Source organism: Penicillium atrosanguineum (assembly GCF_028827265.1).
Source record: "Penicillium atrosanguineum strain IBT 20685 chromosome Unknown utg000007l_segment0_segment0, whole genome shotgun sequence".
Classification (NCBI taxonomy): Eukaryota; Fungi; Ascomycota; class Eurotiomycetes; order Eurotiales; family Aspergillaceae; genus Penicillium; species Penicillium atrosanguineum.
The window spans coordinates 2904816-2924818 of record NW_026623139.1 but is presented as its reverse complement, the minus strand read 5'-3'; the positions used below and the strand labels follow the sequence as shown (position 1 = coordinate 2924818).

At 52.3% G+C, this 20003-nt stretch overlaps 11 protein-coding genes across 11 annotated transcripts; 5 read left to right on the top strand and 6 right to left on the bottom strand.

Moving 5' to 3' along the window:
* Positions 1-496: 496 nt before the first annotated feature.
* Positions 497-1915, top strand: N7443_009305 (uncharacterized protein; the record flags this gene model as incomplete). Its single annotated transcript, XM_056889361.1, has 1 exon — positions 497-1915. One exon carries the CDS (start codon positions 497-499, stop codon positions 1913-1915), a length of 1419 nt encoding a protein of 472 aa, XP_056738663.1.
* A 1704-nt stretch (positions 1916-3619) lies between these two features.
* On the top strand, positions 3620-5247 carry N7443_009304 (SMI1/KNR4 family protein; the record flags this gene model as incomplete). Its single annotated transcript, XM_056889360.1, has 4 exons — positions 3620-3630; positions 3687-3916; positions 3993-4744; positions 4789-5247. The coding sequence occupies 4 exons, from the start codon at positions 3620-3622 to the stop codon at positions 5245-5247; spliced, it is 1452 nt and encodes a 483-aa protein (XP_056738662.1).
* Positions 5248-5637: 390 nt separating this feature from the next.
* Positions 5638-6315, bottom strand: N7443_009303 (thioredoxin domain-containing protein; the record flags this gene model as incomplete). Its single annotated transcript, XM_056889359.1, has 1 exon — positions 5638-6315. The coding sequence occupies one exon, from the start codon at positions 6313-6315 to the stop codon at positions 5638-5640; it is 678 nt and encodes a 225-aa protein (XP_056738661.1).
* Positions 6316-6752: 437 nt separating this feature from the next.
* Positions 6753-8065, top strand: gmtA (GDP-mannose transporter; the record flags this gene model as incomplete). The annotated part of the gene is made up of 4 exons (XM_056889358.1): positions 6753-6992; positions 7053-7140; positions 7201-7572; positions 7623-8065. 4 exons carry the CDS (start codon positions 6753-6755, stop codon positions 8063-8065), a joined length of 1143 nt encoding a protein of 380 aa, XP_056738660.1.
* A 577-nt stretch (positions 8066-8642) lies between these two features.
* Positions 8643-9975, top strand: N7443_009301 (25S rRNA (uracil2634-N3)-methyltransferase; the record flags this gene model as incomplete). The annotated part of the gene is made up of 2 exons (XM_056889357.1): positions 8643-8850; positions 9047-9975. The coding sequence occupies 2 exons, from the start codon at positions 8643-8645 to the stop codon at positions 9973-9975; spliced, it is 1137 nt and encodes a 378-aa protein (XP_056738659.1).
* Positions 9976-10023: 48 nt separating this feature from the next.
* On the bottom strand, positions 10024-11403 carry N7443_009300 (FYV10 family protein; the record flags this gene model as incomplete). Its single annotated transcript, XM_056889356.1, has 5 exons — positions 10024-10455; positions 10511-10705; positions 10762-10800; positions 10845-11300; positions 11350-11403. 5 exons carry the CDS (start codon positions 11401-11403, stop codon positions 10024-10026), a joined length of 1176 nt encoding a protein of 391 aa, XP_056738658.1.
* Positions 11404-11744: 341 nt separating this feature from the next.
* cbf5 (pseudouridine synthase CBF5) lies at positions 11745-13337 on the bottom strand (the record flags this gene model as incomplete). The annotated part of the gene is made up of 4 exons (XM_056889355.1): positions 11745-12262; positions 12321-12952; positions 13019-13175; positions 13232-13337. 4 exons carry the CDS (start codon positions 13335-13337, stop codon positions 11745-11747), a joined length of 1413 nt encoding a protein of 470 aa, XP_056738657.1.
* A 439-nt stretch (positions 13338-13776) lies between these two features.
* Positions 13777-14199, bottom strand: N7443_009298 (uncharacterized protein; the record flags this gene model as incomplete). Its single annotated transcript, XM_056889354.1, has 1 exon — positions 13777-14199. The coding sequence occupies one exon, from the start codon at positions 14197-14199 to the stop codon at positions 13777-13779; it is 423 nt and encodes a 140-aa protein (XP_056738656.1).
* A 1166-nt stretch (positions 14200-15365) lies between these two features.
* On the bottom strand, positions 15366-16513 carry N7443_009297 (uncharacterized protein; the record flags this gene model as incomplete). The annotated part of the gene is made up of 2 exons (XM_056889353.1): positions 15366-15739; positions 15808-16513. The coding sequence occupies 2 exons, from the start codon at positions 16511-16513 to the stop codon at positions 15366-15368; spliced, it is 1080 nt and encodes a 359-aa protein (XP_056738655.1).
* Positions 16514-16703: 190 nt separating this feature from the next.
* Positions 16704-17707, top strand: N7443_009296 (prephenate dehydratase PHA2; the record flags this gene model as incomplete). Its single annotated transcript, XM_056889352.1, has 2 exons — positions 16704-16769; positions 16835-17707. 2 exons carry the CDS (start codon positions 16704-16706, stop codon positions 17705-17707), a joined length of 939 nt encoding a protein of 312 aa, XP_056738654.1.
* Positions 17708-18073: 366 nt separating this feature from the next.
* On the bottom strand, positions 18074-19981 carry N7443_009295 (translation termination factor eRF1; the record flags this gene model as incomplete). Its single annotated transcript, XM_056889351.1, has 6 exons — positions 18074-18220; positions 18260-18423; positions 18505-19261; positions 19321-19692; positions 19747-19796; positions 19855-19981. The coding sequence occupies 6 exons, from the start codon at positions 19979-19981 to the stop codon at positions 18074-18076; spliced, it is 1617 nt and encodes a 538-aa protein (XP_056738653.1).
* Positions 19982-20003: the final 22 nt, after the last annotated feature.

Here is a 20003-nt window from a genome sequence, read left to right as displayed (position 1 = left end):
GTTGTGTAATCGGGGCTGAAGATGGGTGGTGGGTTGGGGAAGTGAGCGGTCGAGAAGGTTAAGGTCGGAGGACCTCGGGAGCAGTAGGCACGGGTGTTACCTTGACACCTTGGGGTAATCAAAGAAAGGAATAGTAACGGTAATGACGAAAATGACCAGAGCCTCAAGAGCTTCGTGATCTTAACCCCACTGAGCTGTGGCGGAGAGTCTTAGTCATTGCCCCCGCCTAACCTTCCGTCACTTACCTCCCAATCCCTTCACTCTTCACACTTCATCTTAGACATGTCCCATCTGCTTTCACTTTGACGTCCTAAGGCGCTTCTTTTCTGTTTCTTTTACCTTCCCTTTCCCTGCCCGGCGTTGCACTATCTAATAACAGCTGCTGAGCAGTGACTGGACTGGACTCCTCTATCATTACTCATTACCTGACTTTCAGCGTCTGCTCTCTTTCCATTACTCCTCCCAGGCTGCCTATTTTTTCAAGCCACCAGTCGATATGTCGACACAATCCCCCCAACCTCTTACTCCTCGGGGTCCACGCAACAATCGTCGTTCTCAGAAAAAGAATACAACCCCGCAAGTACCCAAGACCGCCATGCTCAGTACACCACCTTCCTCTCCACCCAGACATATGAGTCCTGCTGGTGTTGCGACAGATTCGTCGAATAATGTGCACTCAAAGAAGAAGCCTCAGCGCTCAGGCAAGAAACCGAACCAGGGTGCGGGCAATCGCGCATCGCCAGCGCCGAACGGACATCGCCACACCTCTTCCCAGCCTAGCAACGGCACTCCTATGAAGGACAACGCGGCATATGCAGGTCCAACCTTCCACGCATCGCCTGCCCCCTCGGCTCTGCCGATCCCTAGTTTTTTCTCAAAGTCCTTCCCTGAGTCAGACCTTGCGCCCACTCTCGAAACGGATAGCGAAGATGCGGAAACCGAACAGGATCTGGATGTCACACCCTCCAAACCACGAGCACGACCTCCGCCTACTCAGCCTCCTCGAGCTACCGCCAATGGAACCGAGCCAAGCCCTCTCGACTTCCTTTTCAAGGCAGCGGTGCAGGCGCGAAACTCGAACGCCATGCATAGCCCGGAGCCTGCCGCCCGGATGCGCTCTCCGCAGACCGATTCGAAAGTGCTCTGTCCCAAGCCTCACACGGCTCCCGGTGACGTCTTCGCATTCGAGATGGGATCTCCCCACCAGGCGCGTCCGCCGATTGACCCTGGATTCGCTCCTTCCTACCAGGATCGCATGGATGCTCTCCGATCGTCTAGTTCACCCGCTCAACCTTTCAATGCGATGGACGCCGAGCGCCGAGCTAAGAACGAAGAGCTGAAACACATGCTGCTCAACCCGCGTCCCCAGAAGCCTCCTGGCTCGATATCTCCTCCGGTCCCTAATCAGAACGGGCCCTATGCGCCCCGCCCGAATATCAATTCTCACGTCCCTCATTATGCGACTCCCACGCGCACCCACTCGGGTCCGTCAGTTCCTCTATCCCACGGCTTCCAGGGCCGGCAACAGCCGGTACTCAACGGCGCTGGCCGCCCTCCAGTCTCATACTCATACGCCAACTTCGAGCAATATCGCAACTCCGGCTCACCCCTGAGTCGCGAGGTCCCTCCCAATGCGAACCCTTCTACTCAATCGTCGCCATCTCCCTACGGATATCATATGCCTAATGGACATGTACCCATGCAGCAGCCAAACTTTGCGTCTCCCCAGCCTCAATATGGAACCGCCTCGTTTGATATGCCCACGAAATCTCCGTCGCCTTGCAGAACCATGGATGCCAATACCAATCAGATGGCAGATACCCTTAAGCGCATGTTGAAGATCAGTGCGGCCCCGTCCCCAAGTTCGGCCTCAGGTATCCCGCAGGCCGGATATCACCGTTCCTTTGCTGCTTAGTTTTCTTTGTTACAGTATGGCTTCCGATGATCTCTACGTGATCTTTTCTCCACTCCCTGACTCTGACTTGCGGTTTCTTTATGTTTTATGTTGTTGTTTATTTTGCATTTGGTTCATAGGGACATCCTGGACTGGTTCAAGGTTATTTCCCTCGGGTTTTGGTCTACTTTTCTCTCGACAGGGTGCTTGGTTTGGTGGTCTTTTTTGTGATACCCGGGGTCTTACTTCTCGATACTGTTGAGGCTTCTTTAAGAGGTCTCCGGTTGCATCGTTCGGAGTCGGGGTCTTTCCAAGTACTTGCGCCTGGTTAGTTTTCAGGTCCAGCCGAGGATGGCTCATTATGTTTTCACTCGTTCCTTCGTCTTCTGCGAGAGGTTATCACCCCTTCGGCTGATATGCTTCTTTCCTTTTCTTTTGTTTTTGATGAACGGTGCATTGGGTCCCGATCACAGCTTGTGGTTGGATGTGCCTTGTCGCCCGGTTTCTCCGGATGGAATTCCCCTTTGTCCCAGGGTGCACTCGGAATTTGTCTTGATTAATGCTTGGTGTGAATACCATACCGTCCACTCGTTTGGTCTGAGCTACGTGTAGATGCATGTAATTTTCTTTACAATTAAGGTATAGAATGTAGCAAGTTACACAAGAACCACCAATGTCGCCGAGTCTGTACCTGGGACGGAACCAAGAACCAGGACCTGGAGCAGATCTAGCACGGCAAATCATCGCCACGGAGGCAGCCACCGGCCACTAGCCACGGTGCTAGCCACACCGGGCGTTCGAGAAACGGTGCTCTGAAAAGTGTAATTTCGAGGTCACAGTTTGGTTCCCCGGTGCTGATCCTAATTTACAAGAGGCCTGGGTCTTTCAGGTCCAAGATTCGATTCCAAGAGTCCCCGACGTCCATCTCTTGGCAGGACTTGTGCGTCCCAGGAATAGACGAAAGCATTACGTGGGTGCAGCATTTTGTACACGCACTTCCCCTTAATCTGGCCCCGACGCCACTTGAATGGTCCGATCCACTATTCTGCCTGGCCCACGGAGTCTTTGCTAATTTTATAACACTTTTCCTGTTCTACGTTACGAGGTCAGAGTACAAAGGACCTAAGCAGTCGGAAATTATAGCCAGGAGAAGGAGGGTCCGTTGAATGGTGGTACTTCATAAATCCAGTTTCCACTTCCCACTTCACACTTCCCCTGGCTTGGGGACAGAACACGCTAGAATCCCATCTTGACACTCTTGCTCGCTTTGTCGATCGTGTCTCGGACTTGATGAAGCTTAATCCGGCAGATGAAGGTGGGCGCCACTGGCAGGCGTGGCTGACTCTGCCATTCCCAGGCCAAGTGTGTCCAGTCTTAGCTCAATCTTTGGATATAGGGATGACGGATGATGGGAGCAATATGGAACCGCGCTCAGTAATCGCCACCTGGTTCAACAATAAGAACGTGAGATACGTAGTCCATAGAATAAGGCATGCTGCGCACGGTAACAGCTGGCGACATCATGATCTGCATGCCGTAGAAAAGAGACGCTGGATGCGGCCAGGGGGGAGGAGCGGACCCTTCAAATCACGGGGAAGTTCTATCATATTTTTCCCTCCTTCCTGACTAACCATCTCCTCAATACTTGATTCAACCTACTATACGTACCTAGCCTGGTTATGATTTTGTTTTGTTCTCTTTGATCCCCGTTTCCCAAGCCCAGCCATGGCGAATATGTGAGTTACTCTCCCTTTCCCCTCCCCCCCAGTTCCCCAACTGACCCTCCCCTCAGGCTCAGTTCGACATGGCGCTCCTTTTGGCATACCATGACATCCTACGACCGGCATGCCTCCCATGATTCTCCCTATCGCACTGGCCAGCACGTGCCGCTCGGCCAAAGCCGCCATGATCCTCTCACTTCCATCGCTACCAGCGCCGCCGACTCTCGCCCCGACCTCACCAACCCCTACGATGACGAGTCCACTAAGGGCCTGGCTACTGCACAATCTACCGAATTCAACGGTTCCCCAACGGAGCTGGGGTCTCCGACCCGTCCTTACTCCCCCCGGCATGAGATCGCTCGCATCGCAAAAACGAGGTTCCAACGAGCAAGCTGATGGCCCTGAGATTCAGATGCAGAGTTTCCACGACGGCGCGCCGCCGCCTCCTCCGGTCGCACACTCCTGGCGAAAGATTGAGCGCTGGCTCGAAAACAACTACGAGGAGCTGCTGGACAATCTCGGCGAGGGGTGCACTCAAAATGATATAAACGAATTGGAGCATGAGTTGGATTGCAGCCTGCCCTTGGAAGTGCGCGAGTCCTTGATGATCCATGACGGTCAGGAGCGGGGTGGTCTGCCTACCGGTGTCCTCTTCAGCTGTATGTCGTTGGACTGTGAGGAGATTGTCCAGGAGCGCAGGACCTGGAAGACTGTCAATGATGAATTCCTCAGCAACTCGATGGTTAACAGCGCCCCTGTTTCTAGCTCCGCCGCAGGCTCTTCGGCGGCGGCTGCCTCTCAACAGGGCAACCCTGGGTGGCGGAATGAACTGCTCGATCGCCAGGACTCTCAACCTCCCGGTGCCGTACAAAAGGCATATGCTCACCACGGTTGGATCCCAGTTGCCCGTGACTGGGGTGGCAACCACCTTGCAATTGACCTGGCTCCCGGTCCTGCTGGAAAATGGGGCCAAGTTATTATCTTCGGCCGTGACTACGATTGCAAGTACGTGGTTGCTCGGTCCTGGGCTGCTTTCTTGGCCACCTTTGCGGATGATCTCTGCAGCGGCAAGGTCATCGTGGACGAAGAGACAAACGAGCTGCGGTTGAAGGAGTTCAAGTCGCAGAGTGTCAACCCCCGTACCTGGAGGTTCTGCGGTGGAGGACCGACCAGAAGTACGGCCGTCGCCCACCGCGCCGACGCCCCAACGGACCCGGTGCGAATGGTTCCGGCAACCGCAACAGCAAGGATTCCCCATACGGTAGCCCGACTCGGGCTGAAGAGCGTGGTCGGTCACCCAACCGTTTCCCCAACCGCGGACCTGCACAGAGCCCCAAGACTCCGTTCGGCATGTCGAGCCCTCTTGCTCGCGTGACCGAGGAAACCTCCAGCCCTATCGGCACTGCGGGACCTGCCATCTCAGAAGATGCTCGGGAGCCCGGCACCAAGGAGGAGGAGGGGGATCTGCTAGAGGTGGCCACCCCCCAGATCTCCAACAAGGAGAATGAAGGATTCGAGAAGACAGAAACAAAGTCAACGGACACGGACAAGACCGAGACCGACGATGCGGCAGGACCCTCGAATGTCATGGACTCGGAGGTCCTGGGAGAGATGAAGAACGTGGCCATTTAAGAGCATTTCTTTTCCTCTCGAATCCTGGCATTGTTTTTTCTTTAAGGGCATCAGGCGTCAATGACGAACTTCTCTACGTGTGCCCTACTTTCCGTGTATAGAATTCCCCTTTCCTTGTTGTTTTGGTCCGGGCTTCGCGGCATTTGTTGTAACTCTAGGGAGCCTTTCCTTTTTCACTGCTTTGATTCGCCTGCTTCTGTGTACTCACGGTCTCCATTGATATTTGCCTGTAATTCTATGATGATGCAGTATTAGTTTTTTCTTTTCTATTTGTGTCTGGCTACAATTCATTCCCAATCTGCCCGGTTGATATCGTTCTTCGGTAATATCCAAGTATTTTGATGCTGGTGTTGATGTGCATATACAAGACTGTCATAACAAGGCGTCAATTCACTCCCAGTCGTCATCGTCATCATTATGGTTCCGACCAGTGTTTCCACTGCGAATCGCTTTTGCAGGACGTCGTCTCCGCACGGTATCATCATCACTACCACTCTCCTCAACCTCATCATCATCTTCGCTCGAGAACTTGGCCTCCGTAAGAACCTTCTTGTACAACAGCCTCTTCTCAAGCGTCTGAACACTGAACGACTCCGTCCCCTCCACACCAAGATTCCCTAGTCCTTCAAACCCGACCACCCGATCGACTCCAACTCCATCCTTGAACCCAATCACACACGGCAACACGCGAATCCCAAGCTTCTCCGCCAGGAACGGCGTCGACCGCACATCTACTCGCGCGAATCGCACCTCATAGTGTCGACCTGCTAGTTCCTCCAACCGCGCGTCCATCACCCCGCATCGGGCAAAATCATCGTGCGCGAAATGTATTATGCATCGTGGTGCGTCTGTCGTCAGGTTCAGCACGGACTGGTCTCCATTTAGTGTTGGATATGTGCTGCTCTGTAGGCCGGTGCCGTGGTTTGTGTTGGACTTGTCGTGATTTGTCTTTTGGGAGGCAAGTTCTGCGTTGAGCTGTTGAATGCGTTGGTCGCGGTAGCTCAGATCATCTTCGTTTTCGAGGGCGGCGAAGAGAGCTTCGTCGTCTGATTCGTGGCCGGCAGGCATTCTGGATGCAATTGAAGTTTGGAGGTCTTTTCAGACCATTGGAATTGATTCCAAGGAGTGTGTCGAGGTGGTGAGGAGGGGAGGTTCCGTTCCTGATCTTCACCTGCTCCACAGTCCGCGTTATACTTTTAAGGTGTCTAGGGGCTCCCAGATCGATAAAGACTAGAAACGTGCTACTTTAGTTCCCATTCGGGACACTAGTACCGACCAGACTAATCGCTGATCTCTCCATCTAGAATAGAATCACCGAAAGGAGTAGATTGTTGTACCACAAAAGTACGAAACCGTAATTAAACGCTGACTCAGCAGGGGGGCCAGGGGTTGCTGAGTCAGCGTGCCGCTTCCGGGCAAAAGTTCTTTCTCCCTTGAGTGTTTTCTGTTGCGCGTCGTGTACGCTCCGCTATCTTTTGCCTTTGAACAACACCACCACCTTCACCATGGCCGACGACAAGAAAACGGACGAATACACCGTCGAGATGGACAAGCTCGACAAGGGCAACAAGGAATTCGAGGCGGCGCTGCCTCCGCAACCCCGGACCCCTCCCAGTGCCGTCGCTGGCCACCCGGCCCTGCCAGTTCTGGCCTACTGTGGTTCCTCCATTATGATGACCGTCATGAACAAGTACGTTCTGTCGGGCTTGGATTTCAACTTGAACTTCCTGCTGCTTATGGTTCAGGTACGTGGTGGCTTTGTGAATGTCAATGGTTTTGGACACTTATCTCATTCTCCGCTTTAGTCTCTGGTCTGTATCACTGCAATTCAAACATGCAAGTCCATGGGTCTCATCACCTACCGTGACTTCAGTGCCGACGAGGCCAGAAAGTGTAAGCCCGCCTCCTGGTCACCTACGCCGAAATAGCGATCTAATGCGCATTACTCAACAGGGTTCCCCATCACTCTCCTCCTGATTGGCATGATCTACACCGGCTCCAAGGCCCTCCAGTTCCTTTCAATCCCCGTGTACACTATCTTCAAGAACCTGACCATCATCCTCATCGCCTACGGTGAGGTCCTGTGGTTCGGCGGCTCCGTGACTTCCATGACCCTTTTCTCTTTCGGTCTAATGGTTGTCAGCTCCATCATTGCGGCTTGGGCTGACATCAAGCACGCCCTCGAGAGCAACGGTGATACTTCCAGCCAAGTGTCGACTCTGAACGCCGGCTACGTCTGGATGATGATCAACTGCTTGTGCACTTCGTCCTACGTTTTGGGCATGCGCAAGCGCATTAAGCTGACAAACTTCAAGGACTTTGACAGTATGTTCTTTTCTACCCGACTGCTTTGAATGAAGTCTAATCTAGTATAGCCATGTTCTACAACAACCTGTTGTCCATCCCCGTCCTGATCGTCTTCACTCTGCTCGTCGAGGACTGGTCCTCCGCCAACCTGGCCCGCAACTTCCCCGAGGCCAACCGCAACGGCATCATCTTCGCTATGATCCTGTCCGGTCTGTCTACCGTCTTCATCTCCTATACCTCCGCCTGGTGTGTGCGCGTGACCTCGTCCACCACCTACTCGATGGTCGGTGCCCTCAACAAGCTGCCCATCGCCGTGTCCGGCCTGGTCTTCTTCGATGCGCCCGTCACCTTCCCCAGTGTGTCGGCTATTTTCGTCGGCTTCGTCAGCGGCATTGTCTATGCAGTGGCCAAGATCAAGCAGAACGCCATGCCCAAGACAGGCATTCTGCCGACCTCCAACCCGCTGGTCAGCGCCAGCAGTCAGAGCATGCGCGATTCTCTGCGGTCTTAGGTCCCCAAAAGAATAGATGAAATGACTTTTGTTTTCGATAGGTCCTGGCTCCTCCAGGACCCGCGCATCATTGTTTCTCTCTGATGCCTTGGGGATCCCCTTCTTGCATGTGTATGATTCATGTTTCATTTGCAGCCTGCCGGTGCTCTTGTGTCGCTACTTCTTTGGTGTTGGTGGCTTTTCTTTTTCATCTTCCCATCTTCCATCTGGGAAGGGCTTGCCATCTTGGTCTGCAGTATGATCTTATAGTAATATTTCTTTCTTTCTGTGTGGAATAGGCATAGCCTGGTCTTTGATTGTTAATTGTAAATAGCTATGCCTTGAATAGATCGTGTTTCAATCTGGTTGTTTTGCAACGTAGTGTAATATTACTTTGTGTTCGTCATCAACACCTTACATTTTCTGTAGAGCAGCCAGAAGCAATAATTCAAATCGCTGGTTCTATGACATCAAGGTGGTCGTGAAATGGACTCCCGCTCCGGATCTTCAATTGACCGTCTCCGATTTTCAAACCTCCATTCACCTCAACTCTATACCTCCACCTCACCCCAACACACTTCCAATCTTTAATCACACCATGCCTCGCAAGAAGCAAAAGGGTCCCCAGCCTCGATCCAATCGACCCGGCCCTCCCAAGCCAGGCCCGTCTGCTCAACCCAAGGCCAAGGGAGCCAAGCAGGATTCTGCACCTGCAAAAGATACACAGAAAAAGGGTCCGGTGCAGGCGAATCAACAACCTATCGTGCCATTCCTACGAGGAGATCGTATTTTGTTAATTGGAGAAGGTGAGTTCTATCTTGTTTTTCCTATTTTTCGCTGTGGTAGTTTCTTTCCTGCATTGAGATGTCGCATATCAAATGCCCATGTTTAAAAAATTATTTGCATTGGCTGTAATTGATTTATCGTGTTCAATCATCACATCGGACCTGCACACCATATACATTTCCTGTCAAGGGACTTGAAATTAACAAACAAATCTAGGTGACTTCTCCTTTGCTCGCTCCCTAGCAAAGCAATACAAATGCCGCAAATTGCTAGCAACCTGCTACGACTCCCAGCAAACTCTTTTCGAGAAATATCCCCAAGCAGAGCAAACCATTCAAGATATTCTGCACTCCAAGCCCAAATCAAAGAGTACAGAAGATTCCGAAACCCAGAAAGAGGACAAAAAGGAATCTCCCGCTCCCAAAGTCCTCTTCTCAATCGATGCCCGCAAACTCGGTTCCCAAGGCGGCGGCGGTAAAGAGGTAACAATTGGCTATCCTCGTCGAGAGCGCAAGATCCCACCATGGAAAGCCCAGACTCAGGCTCAGACTCCCGCACGCCCGCCGAAGCCTAGCGGACCGTGGGACGTGATTTGTTTCAATTTTCCGCATGTGGGTGGCATTTCGACAGATGTAAACCGCCAGGTTAGGTTTAATCAAGAGCTTTTGGTGGCGTTTTTCAAGGCTTGTGGGCCTTTACTTTCTAGTGCCCCGGCGCCGGTTGATGAAGATGATGAGGATTATGAGCGGGATGAGGAGGATGAGGAGGAGGAGGAGGAGGAAGAGGAGGAAGAGGAGGAAGAGGAAGAGGGGGATGCACAGACTTCCGGGAAGGCTACGAGGACTGGACCGGGTCAGATCCTTGTTTCTCTTTTCGAGGCGGAGCCGTATACGCTTTGGAATATCAAGGATTTAGCTCGGCATGCGGGGTTGCAGGTGGTTACTAGTTTCAAATTCCCATGGAGTTCCTACAAGGGGTATTCGCATGCGCGGACTCTTGGAGAGGTGGAGGGGAAGAACGGGGGAAGAGGTGGATGGCGTGGTGAGGATCGTGAAGCGAGGATGTATGTGTTTGAGGCGAAGAAGGAGGCTCCGCGGAGGGGGAAGAAGAAGCGGGCGAGAGATGCGGAGAGTGATAGCGAGTAGCTCTAATATTTTATACCCACGTACGATAATCAAAATTGCCTTGGGATTTCACATTATATACACCTTCTTCATCTCATTCTCGTTGAAGACTTCGCCGGTCGTCGGGTCCTTGACATGGCCGGTCTCGACAGATCCGACATTCTTGCTGATTTCTAGAAGTCGAGATTTGCCATAGACTCGGCCGTTGGGTAGGACGATTGCGTCGCCCTCAACGTAGCTCTTGGAATGGTGCGCGTATGGCATCTTCCGAGCTAACTCGTTGAGCTCTGTAGAGCAAATTGGACACACGGAAGTCGACGTGGACTGGGAGTTGGAGCTAGATGAGGTGTATGCTGAGTGGCAGAGGGGTGTCTTCAGTGCTGACAGCCCCGCTGATAGCGCAATATGTAAGAGTGGCTGTGAGGGCAATGAGAGGAGTTCATGGTGAGTCTGTACAAATAGATCTGAGAGGTACTTCCACCGGTCTGGGGAGAATAGTATCTAAACCATAGGTTAGTCGAACAGATCGTTGTGAGACGATATTGGAACATCTTACCTTGTACTTCTCTGATCTCGAATCCTGGGTAAAGACCAGTAATCCAGCTACCTGATTGACTTCATCTTTCTGGGATTCGGCATTGAGAGTTAGATACTTCCTGGCGTGAGTGATGGCCTCTACTTTCTTGTTAATGTCCTTTGTTCGGACCATCTCGATGTACTGCTGCAGCCGCAGCTCGAATTCAAGATTATGCTACGTAGCCATTAGCAGCCTGAAACCACCGAGTTAGCGAAATTGACAAGACTTACCTGGCTCTTCTTCAATGCGGCTTTGTTCTCTCCGCACCACTGCAACGCCTCCTTAGTCTCCCCCGACGCAAGCTCTCAACAACCCGCTGACATTGGGTAAAGACACCCAGATCCACCAGATCTTCAATCTCCCGATCCTTGGCCAGCTGCTTCGCGCTATCCGAATACCCAGACCGCAACATATGATCCACGAGTAACCGATCTAGCCGCACGCGCGACCATTGATCATACTTGACATCAGCCAAGCTTGGGATCTTATGCAGCGTTTCAAGGTGTTGAATGCGCTTGCGAGAATGGGTCTGGATTTTCTTCTCTTCTTCTTGCAAGCTTTGCATCTTCCGCTTCAGGCCTTGCATGCGAGATATCATTGCATCCAGTGCGGCGAGGGTTTGGTCGGGTGAGTGGGTGTTCGATAGGGAGGCGTTGGCAGCTTCTTTGAGGGCGGGGATGACATATTCTTTTTCTCTTTCTACGGATCGTTGAACTGTTTTGAAATTTCGGCGGGCTAGTTCGTGGGGGAGGCGGAGGAGTGGTTGGTCCTGTGAGCGTGTTAGTCCAGCTCCGGTGATGGGGAGATGAGGTTCGTACGAGGATGAGATGACTCTCTGGATTGAGCTTGATGGAGATTAGCTCAGCTGCCATTTCGACAAAGATCTATCAATAGAAGCCCAGGAAACCGTGTACTGTTGCGTTCTCTAGGTGTGGTTTTGGGGTAAGTGAGAAGTTCCGGCGATGACGGAGAGGGGAATGCGGAGACCGACGGTCACGAGATTGCGACCTTATGATTACGATTTACCAAGGCTACGTACGGCTACTTGATTTCTTTACTTTCAAATGTTACATGGCAATGATTTTCAACAAAGTGTTGTTCGAAGCAACTAGAAAATAAATTCTTCAAACCGACAGATTCCCTTTTGACCCAAGACTCCGGAAAATTCAAAATATGGTACAGGAAACGGACCAACAGGTCTTCCTGAGCATCTTTACTCGCTGTCATCGCTGTCCTCAGTCTTGGACTTCCGGCGCTCCTTCTTCTCCTTCTTCTCCTTCTTCTTCTTCTTGCGCTCGGCCTTCTCCTCGGCGGTCTCGCCGTCGTGCTTGCGCTTCTTCTTGTCATCGGGAGAATCGGCCTCGGCCTTGGACTCCTCCTCAGCGGGGGCGGGGACAACCTCGGGCTTAGGCTCGGGCTGCTCACCATCCTCCAGAGGAGCGTTGTAGTCCTTGTACTCGCTCTTCCACTTGGAGGGGGTGGCCTCGTTGGTGCGGCCGTACTTGTCAAGCTTGCCGGCAGACTTGAGCTTCTTCTTCTCAAGAGCAGTAGGTCCCAATCCCCAGCGGCGGGGGTACAGGTCGCGCTCCATGATGCAACGCTTGACCTTGGCAACGACACCGTGGTCGCAGGTGGAGAGCTCGACGGTGGACATCTGAGCAATACCAATGGCAATAGCCTCACCCTTGGTGGTCATGAGGACAACCTCCTCGTGGACCTCAATGCCAGCCTCTAGAGTGAAAAAATTAGAATCATGTCATAGTATTCAGGGGTAGTAGGATTGACGAACCGAAACGCAGGAGACCGGGAATCATCAGCTTGGCACCGTAGCAGACGGCGTTGACGGCACTGTCCTTGACGACAATACGCTTGTAGGAGGTGAGCAGGCTCTCCAGGGGGCTGATGACCTTGCGCAGGTACGACTCGTCGCGCTGGTTGTCGTAGACCCACTGGGCGTCCATCACATCGTGCAGGGTAACCATGCCCTTGGACTCGTCCATAGCTCCGGAACGCACACGACGCAGCTCCTGCATGTGAGCACCGACACCGAGGAGAAGACCCAGGTGGACACAGAGAGTACGGATATAGGTACCAGCCTCACAGCTGACCCAGAAGACACCGAGGTGGCGCTCGTTGTCGAACTCGTACAGGTTGCTCTCGTGGATGGTACGGATACGGAGCTGGCGCTTGACGGCAGAGATCAGGGGAGGACGCTGGAACAGAGCACCGGTGAGGGTCTCAAGAGCGCGCTTGAACTGAGCCTCGCCACCAGGGATCTTGTCGTGCAGGCGGATGACACAGACATACTCCTTACCAGCACCCTGCTGGGACTTGACCAGACGGGTAGCACGGTCAATGCAGACAATCAGACAGCCAGTGACCTTGGGGTCAAGGGTACCGCTGTGGCCGGTCTTCTCGGATCTATAAAGAATCAATTGGTCAGAATTGACTGGTTCAGGGTGATGGCCTGGCTAGGATGGAATTTACCTGAGGATGCGCTTCATCCAAGCCACAACCTCGTGACTGGAAGGGTTGGAGGGCTTGTCCAGGTTGATAACACCGGAGCTGATGTAGGACTTGAGGTCACGCTTGAGGGGCGAGGCACCAGCAGGAATCGGGGTGAAGTGACCGGTGCGAACAAGCACTGCGCAAATCGCGGTTAGCATTGAGCCGAAGATTAAGATCCTGACAAGAACATACACTTCTCGTAGTTCTTGAGCAAAAGAGGCCAATCCTCAGATGAAACGGTCGGGTTGACCGCCTCGGGCTTGATGGCGTAGTCCATCTCCTGGTTATTGACGGCCATCTTGAGGGTTGTTGGTTGTCGTCGGAGTCTCCAAGAGACCAAAAATTTGTTCGAGGAAATTTTGCGAGTGCGGCAGCTCCAGTGCCCGATCCGGTTTAGCGCCCGCATGAGATCACGTGACCTGTGGCAAGAGACGCTTTTTTCTTTCCGTTTTTACTGGTATTTTACGGGTACCGCATTAGTGACTTTGTTCGTTGTATTAGATGATTTATTTGAGTGTTACTCTGCTCGTTGCAAAGTTCGCAGAGTTCTGCTACCTCATCGAGCATGGGTTGTCATATTTTTTACACAGGGTGGCTGGAAATGCTCGCTTCCAGAACAAATTCCAGAACTAGAAGCACTATCGAGGCAGGAAAAAGTTTCAACGCCATCATGCACCTGCAGGTATCTCCTGCGGATCCTCATCCCGATCCGAGTCCATACGATATCACACGTCTCACTAACCAAGTCTTCGTCCGGAACCTCGAGTGCCCCACGACCCAAGATCCTGTGACGACGTCCAGCCGCGAGCCCCCGAGTCAGACGTATCGGGCTGGGGATCAGCTGGTCGGGAGGGGCGATAGGCTCTACCATAGGTACGGTGTGCCGCATCCGGGGTGTGTCTGAAGATGTAGCGCCGCACGAAACTCGGGGTGAAGATGTAGTTTTTTCCGCCGCCGAAGGTTGGGTAGATGCGGGTAAGGAAGTCGTACAGGTGAGAGGCAAGAATCCCCGTAAATTCGGTCTTGACTGAGCCCCAGCCGTGGCTGACAAGAGTCAACGTGAGCATGGCCCAGGGGAGCCACAACACGGGGATCTGAATGATGAAGAATTTGACCTTCTTGCCTCGGTTATCTTGGGCGTAAGTGTGAGCGAATGCCATGATCAGTGCTGTCAACGGTTAGTGTATGCGCTTCCAGGCGCAAGGTGACTGAGCCTACCGCGAGTGAAAAAGACACTGCCGAGCCAGAGACCTGCAGAAACCTTGGGAGCAGTTAGCATTGGAGGTTGGACAGAAGAGCTACCACGGCAGAGGAATTGGATGGAAAATTGAATGGCATTGGGAATAGATAGATGATGATTTATGTAGAATGTAGGGCACCATAACCACCAGCACGAACTTATAGGAATCGTGACAGTTATCTCAAAGGTAGTCCCACCACGCCCACACCGCACACAGCACCAATTATATTTTGCGAATGAGGTGCTGCATGGGATGCAGGGGTAATCTTCCTCGCTTTCAGGAACCGCTTCAGCTAGTATATGGCTGGGCGGGCAGATAATGCGAGGTGACAAAAACAAAAACGCGAGACAAGAAACAAGGCTCTGCCGGAGCTCCGGGTGCAAGCCACTTACCAGAATGGTGGAAGCTACAAAGATCACGTAGACGAAAAAGTCTCCAGTTTGACTGAACCGAGTCGACCCGATCTCCAGGGCACTGCCGTAGTGGTACACTGTCGGCTTCATTAGCACCGTGGGTCAGACACCGTACCGAGGCACCATACTGAAGTAGAGATCAAAGAGGAAATCGAGGTTTCTTCCGGTTAGTAGAAATGGTGTGACCAGTCGCCAGATCTCCGGAAGCCATTTAAACAGACCGCCCCTCAGAAACGCAACATTATAGAAACTGAGGGTCTCGCTGTAAACGAGGAGAGACTCAACCAGAGTCAATGCAGTGATGGTCCTGAAGAAGACACGTCAGTCAACACTGCACCGGCACCGGGAACGAGACGAAGCGACGCACCGAGACACCGGAGGTGCCTCCCAGAACACATCCATCTTGTGGAAGAAAAGAAAAACCTGGGATGTTAGAAAATGTGGGAATTACACAGCCTGGGAGGAAGAAGAAGGGAAGAGAGGAAAGGAAGCGGGAAGAAATAAATGGTGTGCAACGCTACGGCACCGGTTTATCCGAATTCCGGCGGCTCCAGGACTCTTGGCGCGGCTCTGCTTCCACCCAATTTCACTGCACATAACTACATAATTGCACTTTTTATACCCATTTTATGTTTAATTGTTGTAGCATTGCTATCTATGTATTCACTGTATCTATTTACAAGTCTTCGCAGTTCCCCGAACAGCCAGGCCACCATCAGGACCTTCAATCCATACGTCCCAGGCGCTGCCGTGATTCTTAGGTTTACCACAGACTGTCAATTCCTCCTCCACGAAAAGAGGCGCGAGATTCTTGTAGTCAAATCTGTCCACACGGAGACCTTTACTGTTAAGATTATGCTGTAGCACACTCAGAAGTAGAGTCAGAGTCAACGGGCCATGTACGAGAAGGTTCTTATACCCCTCCTGGTTCTGCGTGTAATCCTGATCCAGATGGATCAAGTGAGCATTGAATGTCAGTGCTGAAAATCGGAACAGTAAAGATTTAGTCGGCAGAATAGAGTGGCGGAAAGTGGCGTCCGAGGGAGCTATCATCGCAAGGCTCGAGTCAGTACTTTCTCCTAATGACTAGTGTACGAATCAATTCGGGGCACACCTTTAACATTTCGACCTGGTTTGCTAAAGTGCCCTCTGTCCATCTGTATCTGCTCCGCGGTCTTGCATCGCATGAATATCAAGTCCCGGTTCTCAATGACCGATGACTGCCCCGCGTCCGCGTCGTTGTCCGTCCATATGCGATTCCAGGTTTGAGCTTCTGGCTCTCCCTCCGGCACCGCCCCAATGCGTCGCTCAATTGTGACAATGACTTTCTCTTCCCCTTCCCGTCCCTTGACAGTCACATTGCGCATGGACTCGATGCAGACTGCCCGACTTCCATCTAGAAGAGGGGCTCCGGCTGGGAATCGGAGATTCCCTCCTGCCCAGAGTCTCCGATTGAAAGGGCTTCCTGGTGTATGAAGCACGTCCGTGCCATCTGGTAATAACTGCGACAAAGTAACCTGAGGAGGGAAGTAGATCAAATGGTGGGCGATTGGTAGCGGGGACGGTGTCGTGACCGAGGGTAGTCTCGTTTGTACATCGCGGCCATCAGGTGATTGTGGTAAAAGGTCGCATAGCGTCAGATTTAGCATGTGCGACGGCTGAGGATATAAGTAGTCGTACATCAATGGGAGCTTGCGCGTAGTCAGCTCATGCTGGAGGCGCTCGGCGAGCGAGGAATGAGCCCGGCATTGCACTCGATCCAGCGAGCGCAAAGGCCGGGCAATTCTCACTTGTATGGACGAAATTCTTCCTCGAACCATCTTGGAGCAAAGACGTGACGCCAAATGGTGAACGAATTGAGGACGGAGTTTGCCTTGTTTGTTGGGGGGGGGGGGGGGGGGGGGAAAGAGCGCACACCGCTCGGGGACGATCTCAATGGCGTCGGGTCTTAGAGATGGTTAATTGTGTTCGAGAACTTTGTACTCCCGAGACTCAGAGTACAATCACGATATGAATATGACACTGGGTCGCCTGAAAGTGGCCTTCCTCGGCCCCCGCGCTTCCTTCTCGCATCAGGTAGGCATGGAATGCTGCAACCCCACAGCTTGACAAGGACCCCGGTTTGCTGACTGCTGTCATAGGCTGCAGCCGAGTCCTTCGGTCGTACTTCTGCCGAGTTGCTTCCTCATATCACCTTCGCCGATGCCTTTTCTGCCCTTCAACAGCAAGAAGTTGACTACGCCGTCATCCCTTGCGAGAACTCCACCAACGGATCTGTTGTTCAGACTCTCGATCTTCTCGCGGACCGCAATGACCTCTATAAAGACGTGAAAGTGTGTGGAGAGTACTATTTAACCGTACATCACTGTCTCTTAGTCCGCAAGGGCTCATATCCATCCGGCTGGGAGGGCTACGACGGATCCATCACCAAATTATATACGCACCCGCAAGCGTGGGGCCAATGCGAGTTGCTGCTGTCGAAATATTTCAAAGGCGTGGAGAGACAAGATGTCTCGTCCACGTCAAAGGGGGCGGAGATTGTCTCGAAGGAGATGGAAGAGCGCAGCGCAGCTATCGCCAGCCGATTTGCGGCAGATTTCCACGGCGTGGATGTGTTAAAGGAGAACATTGAGGATCGAGCAGACAACACTACCCGCTTCTTGATTTTGAGGAACATGCGCGCTGAGCGAGCAGCTCAGCTAGAGCTGGAACAGCCCGCCACTGCTGTCACCACCCACAAGACTCTGATCTCGTTCGCGATCGACCACTCTCTTCCCGGTGCATTGGCTAATGCGCTGCTGATCTTCAAGGCTCACGGTCTGAACCTCACCAGTATTAACACAAGACCAAGTTTGAAACGGGCTTGGCAATACATCTTCTTCGTTGAGTGTGGACGGACGCCATCCGATGAGAACAGAGACGCCGTCATCAAGGCGCTGAATGATCTTCGGCATGTTACCGAGTTCTGCAGGGATTTGGGAACCTGGAAGGATCAGCTTGGAGCCAGAATTTAAATGGATCTTGCAATGATGTGATGAAGATAAAAAGCATGTTCTGCTTTGATACATCCTACTAATATCTTTTCCTACAAGAATACTTCTTGTGAATACATTTCGGGGCCTATTTTTGCATGGCAAACTACTTTTCAATGTTCATGATCTAGCGAGGTGTCGGCAAGGGTATGTTCCAGCCTCGCCCTGCGTATATGAGACCAGATCAAACAAATGGCTCGGAAATAAATGGCAAGCAAAGCGAACCATGTCCGTAGAATTTTCAGAATATAACAAGCAAAGGTAAAACATAATGAGCGAAGAATCAATGAGGGTCATCCAAGGTAAAGCCACAAGGTGGTCACGCAAATCGAATTGCCCCACGCCACCTTAGCCAAAGTATTGACGGGCGGCAATGAGTGACCAGATGTTGCAAAGAATCGCATCCAACCTTTCAAATTGCAATTCACACCTCATGTTCGTCTCAGATACTGAGACCTCAGTGAACATATCACGGAACTTAGAGCTTGGATGACCCTGGGACCAAAATGTTAGACGCAGTTTTATTCATGAGACCTCGCGAAACATACCTCTGAGCAGCGTCACGGGGCTTGGAACAGGCATTTCAACGGATTCCTCTACGGATTCCTGGGTTCCAGTCTCGGAGCCGCCTTCATGATCCACAGGGCGAGCCGTCAGAACACTCGCCGGAGGAGCTTCTGGCCGTTCATCCTCGCTCTCTGCGAGGGCGCTCAACCGTCAATCTGCAACTAATGTTAGGACTCAATTCTAAATATTTACTGGGAATTAAAAAGTCTCACCATCGTAGAACTCGTCGTCGTCGCTATAATCGGCAAGCTGTTCAAAGTTCACCTTGTAACGGAGAATAGCCCCGATACCACCGAAGCCCTTAACGAACTGGTTTCCTTCACCGGACCGGTCAGAAACAAACTCGAGGGTGGCACCGAAGTCCTTGTAGGCCTCAGCTAGCCACTCCAGGAAGGAATTAGAATCGATAACCTCCATCTCGGTACCGGTCTCCTTGTCCATGAACAGCTCACGGTTGCTCTCCTGAAGCTTTGTGGTGTGGACGATCACCTCCGCACCAGTGGAGTCCTTCAGAACCCAGCGAGTAACATCCAGGTTCTCGTACACGATCAGGATATCGGCTGCACCGAGCTCCAGAGCCTTGAGAGTATCCTCAACACCGTAGCAGACTCTGCCAGTGTCCTGGCTAATCTCCTGGAAGTACTGGCCAATCAGCTTCTTCTCCTGGATGAACTTGACACTGCTGAGAGTCTCGGCAGCCAATTCGATGGCCTGGTTGAAACCGTTTTCACCACCGTACGACACATCGACAATCTTGATGATCTTGGCCTGAAGACGGCCGTCGAACAGGTCGGACTGGGCGAGGTCGTTCTTGAAATCGGCGGAACCAGCCAGCACGAGACCAGCAACGTTGACCTTGTCGTTGGTAATATAGTTCTGAACGGCCAATTCGGCGATCTTGCGGACGTAGTTGTGACGCTTTTCCTCACGCAGACGGGAGAAACGCAAGGCGGATTGACCACCACGACCCTGTAGATATTAGATTAGAAATGAATTATAGACAAAAGTTGAAGGACGCGAGAACTTACGTGCTTCTTGGGCAAGTCGACGGAAAGACGCTGAAGAATTTCACGGGTGTTGCCACTCAGGGTACCGAAAAGGGCACCGTTACCGTCCATGATAATGAAACCGAACTTCTGGTCGGACTCCAACAGCTCACTCAGAGACTCGGTGTGGAACTTGTTGTCACAAAGGTAGAGCGAGGTGTTGATAGGCTTGAAGGGCTCGAAATCGATGTTAATCTTGCGCTCCTTGCCCTCCGAGGTGATAATTTCACCACAGTACACAACCAGTCCATTCGGAGGAACCTTGTTATATAGCTTCAAGCGCTGCTGGGTGGAGGTAATGGCGGATAAGACAGAGAGTCGGTTGACACGAGATTTGATGTTAGAGGCGGTACCCTAGGGTTGGTTAGCCGGGCGATTCGAGTTCGGATGCGGCTGGGGAGAACATACGTATTCTTCAGCCAACATCTTGGCCGCGCGAGAAATCTGATCCTTGGGCGCTATCATTGAGAGTCAGTGTCATGCATCCGAGCGACGAGAGGGCGAGCACAAGCGTACGAATGATGAGAGAAATCATGGAGGTTCCATTTCCGCGGGCGGATTCAAGACGCTTGATCAGTTTCTTGACCTTCCAGATCTCAATGTTCTTCTCGGCTTCGCCCGGGGTTTGCTCCTTGGAACTCATATTGGGCGACTCAAAGGTGGTC